The sequence below is a fragment of the Branchiostoma belcheri genome, unplaced genomic scaffold (genome assembly GCF_001625305.1).
Source record: "Branchiostoma belcheri isolate BF01 breed outbred unplaced genomic scaffold, Haploidv18h27 scaffold99, whole genome shotgun sequence".
NCBI classification, from domain to species: domain Eukaryota; kingdom Metazoa; phylum Chordata; class Leptocardii; order Amphioxiformes; family Branchiostomatidae; genus Branchiostoma; species Branchiostoma belcheri.
In genome coordinates, this window is record NW_017804675.1 from 199,491 (window position 1) to 202,860 (window position 3,370).

The 3,370-nt window shown below is 36.8% G+C and overlaps 1 protein-coding gene across 1 annotated transcript in view; it reads right to left on the reverse strand.

Annotated features, from left to right (window-relative positions):
• The window catches only part of LOC109462107, a 7,232-nt gene extending 4,392 nt beyond the window's left edge, over positions 1-2,840 (reverse strand). Inside the window, exon 1 of the mRNA XM_019758604.1 lies at positions 2,650-2,840. Within this exon, the coding sequence (XP_019614163.1) occupies positions 2,650-2,679 (30 nt within the window). The 5' untranslated portion in view covers positions 2,680-2,840. The remainder of the gene's footprint in view (positions 1-2,649) is intronic.
• Between the last annotated feature and the right edge of the window lie 530 nt (positions 2,841-3,370).

A 3,370-nucleotide genomic window follows, 5' to 3' on the forward strand; every position in this document is an offset into this window, starting at 1 on the left:
GAGAGAGAGAGAGGCAAAGTGTATATAATATATAGGCAAAGTCATGGGAAAAGATACATTTGTTGTCGACCCTTCAAACACCCATTTGTTGAGTAAGTTCATGATTATTACCTGACAATATTTCGGTGGACGAAATAATCCAACACATCGTTTAACCTTTAGCACACTGAAGAAGCTTTTTGGCTTCCCGGTTATCTATTGGTTACGGAGGTATGCAGCAGGAACAGGGTAAAGAAATCCAAAACCAATGTGTGTAAAGTTCTGCTTTCAACATATTCAAAATACATTGAGCTATGAAAATGTATGCACGACCACACGAAGCTTGAGACAGGGAAAAGCACGTTAGTATCATACTATATATGTGCAAAAAAGTAGGGTTCCTTCTCGATGAGACTGGTTCAAAATCTTTGTCTTTTGGCTCACCTCAAGGGGGCATTAAACATGTCATATTGAGGTCACCTAAGTTAAGTTAGGCGCCGAATGACAGCCGCCCCAGACCGATTCAATCTCCTCCCAATTCAGCCCCTCTTATTAATTGTAAGCTACGAAGCAGGAACACTGTCAAAAATACGATATATATATATTTAAAATACATACAATTGTAAAACATATATGTTTAACAAGAATATATATACACTTTTCAAAACAATATATGTATAGTAAATACATACAATTGTAAAACATATATGCTTAAGAAGAAAATATATATACATTTTTCAAAACAATATATATATCTTAAATACATATAATTCCAAAACATATATTGCTCACAAAAAGTGGTGTTCCCAAAACCCCTATCATATGAAAACATATGTTGTTCACAAAATGGTGTTTCCAAAACCCCTATCATATGAAAACATGTTGTTCACAAAAAGTGGTGTTTCCAAAACCCCTATCATATGAAAACAGGAAGTGGTGTTTCCAAAACCCCTATCATTTCTAAATGCCTATATGTTTTCAGTGCACGCGGTAACACTGTCAAATCTCTCACCAGAGTTTCTAGCATGGGCGACCACACTACTGTTGTGGGGGTGAGAGAGAAAAAAACAGATTTTTTTCGCCTAGGTTTCTTCCCCTCTTGTCCAGTGATTCTTAAAGCTACGCGTAATTAATTTTCATTCCAAAAAGCCTTTTTATTATTGTATTTTGGTCAGATCTTTGCATATAAATCACACTAAAAATAGGGGGCGCCAAGGATTGTTACAGAGTAGATTCTTCCGATCAGAACTCTTCCTTTCGCATAAAAGTTGATATTTTCTAGAATTTTTTACAGTTTACACTTTTGACGGTTTCATCAGAAGATGCTCAAGTGTTGCCATTGGTTATATGGGAATAGAGTCAATTCTGCGTCACCGTGTGGGTTGTTATTGTCATTATTTAGAAATGTTTTGAATTCTTTGTTATTGTTTGTCTAAGAAATTTCATAATATGGAAACATTTTGAATATCTTTTCAAGATTCTAAATAATTCCCTGGTTTTGTAAAATGTTTGAAATATTCCTGATGTGGAATNTAATGGTAAAAAATGGTAAATATTTTTTAGAAACAATTGGAAATGTCATATTCCACATCAGGAATATTTCAAACATTTTACAAAACCATGGAATTATTTAGAATCTTGAAAAGATATTCAAAATGTTTCCATATTATGAAATTTCTTAGACAAACAATAACAAAGAATTCAAAACATTTCTAAATGATGACAATAACAACCCACACGGTAACGCAGAATTGACTCTATTCCCATAGAACCAATGGCAATACTTGAGCATCTTCTGATGAAACCGTCAAAATTGTAAACTTTGAAAAATTCCAGAAAATCTCAACTTTTATGCGAAAGGAAGAGTTCTGATCGGAAGAATCTACTCTGTAACAATCCTTGGCCTTGGCGCCCCCTATTTTTAGTGTGACTTATATGCAAAGATCTGACCAAAATACAATAATGAAAAGGCTTTTTGGAATGAAAATTAATTACGCGTAGCTTTAAGAATCACTGGACAAGAGGGGAAGAAACCTAGGCGAAAAAAATCTGTTTTGTTCTCTCTCACCCCCACAACAGTAGTGTGGTCGCCCATGCTAGAAACTCTGGTGAGAGATTTGACAGTGTTACCGCGTGCACTGAAAACATATATAGGTTTAGAAATGATAGGGGTTTTGGAAACACCACTTCCTGTTTTCATATGATAGGGGTTTTGGAAACACCACTTTTTGTGAACAACATGTTTTCATATGATAGGGGTTTTGGAAACACCACTTTTGTGAACAATATGTTTTCATATGATAGGGGTTTTGGGAACACCACTTTTTGTGAGCAATATATGTTTTGGAATTATATGTATTTAAGATATATATATTGTTTTGAAAAATGTATATATATTTTCTTCTTAAGCATATATGTTTTACAATTGTATGTATTTACTATACATATATTGTTTTGAAAAGTGTATATATATTCTTATTAAACATGTATGTTTTACAATTGTATGTATTTTAAATATATATATCGTATTTTTGACAGTGTTTCTGCTTCGTAGTAAGCTCCTCACTATTTAGCCCCTGGCTGTGGGTAGAGAGGTCTCGGCCCACCCAATATATTATTTAAAGTCAGGACAACAAATGGAGGCAAACATACATGTAACGTTATACGTACCGCTATGTGACCTAACCTATGACGCGGCATGATGGCGGCCGGGGATCAGGTTTCAGGCAGACATGGTACATTACAGAACTCTACTGTGACGAACTCCCATGACAAGTGCTGTATCCTTCTCTCTCCCCCTTATGAGGTACTGTAGCGGTACACGACAGCGGTGCAAGTCGCAACATTTGCGAGTCATGACAGGAAACTTTGCCACAAAATATTGGAACGTTCCACTTGGATAGAGGGGTGAGGATCCATTTGTGTACGTGCAATTGGGTCTATTTTTAATCACATTTCACACAATGAGCACTCTTTAAGTCGTAAAAGTAGACATGGATAATAGAATCAGATTCGCATGCTGCCTGTGTGTGTTGTAGTTTGAAATTTCAATTCTAAAGGCACCCCTGAAGTTGTGGTGGGCTCGCCCGTTCGTCAGTAGTTGTAAGTAACCGTTAGGTCGGGTTGGGAGGACTTTGGACGGATCTGTCCTCACGGAAAGGTCACAAAAACAAGCCGAGATAAAATGTTAGGCAAACACCGCGGGCATGCCCCCGCTCGTAGCGACTGTATAAAGTTTACATAACGCGGCTTAGGCAGGTGTTTGGATAGGGCCACGGCAAGTAATTTGTATGGATGACATCACATAGCCTCTACCAGGCTTGGGGAGGCGGCTGGAAAGAGTAAACGTCTAAGAGTAAGATAGAGTAGAGTAGAGTAGAGTTAGAGTAGG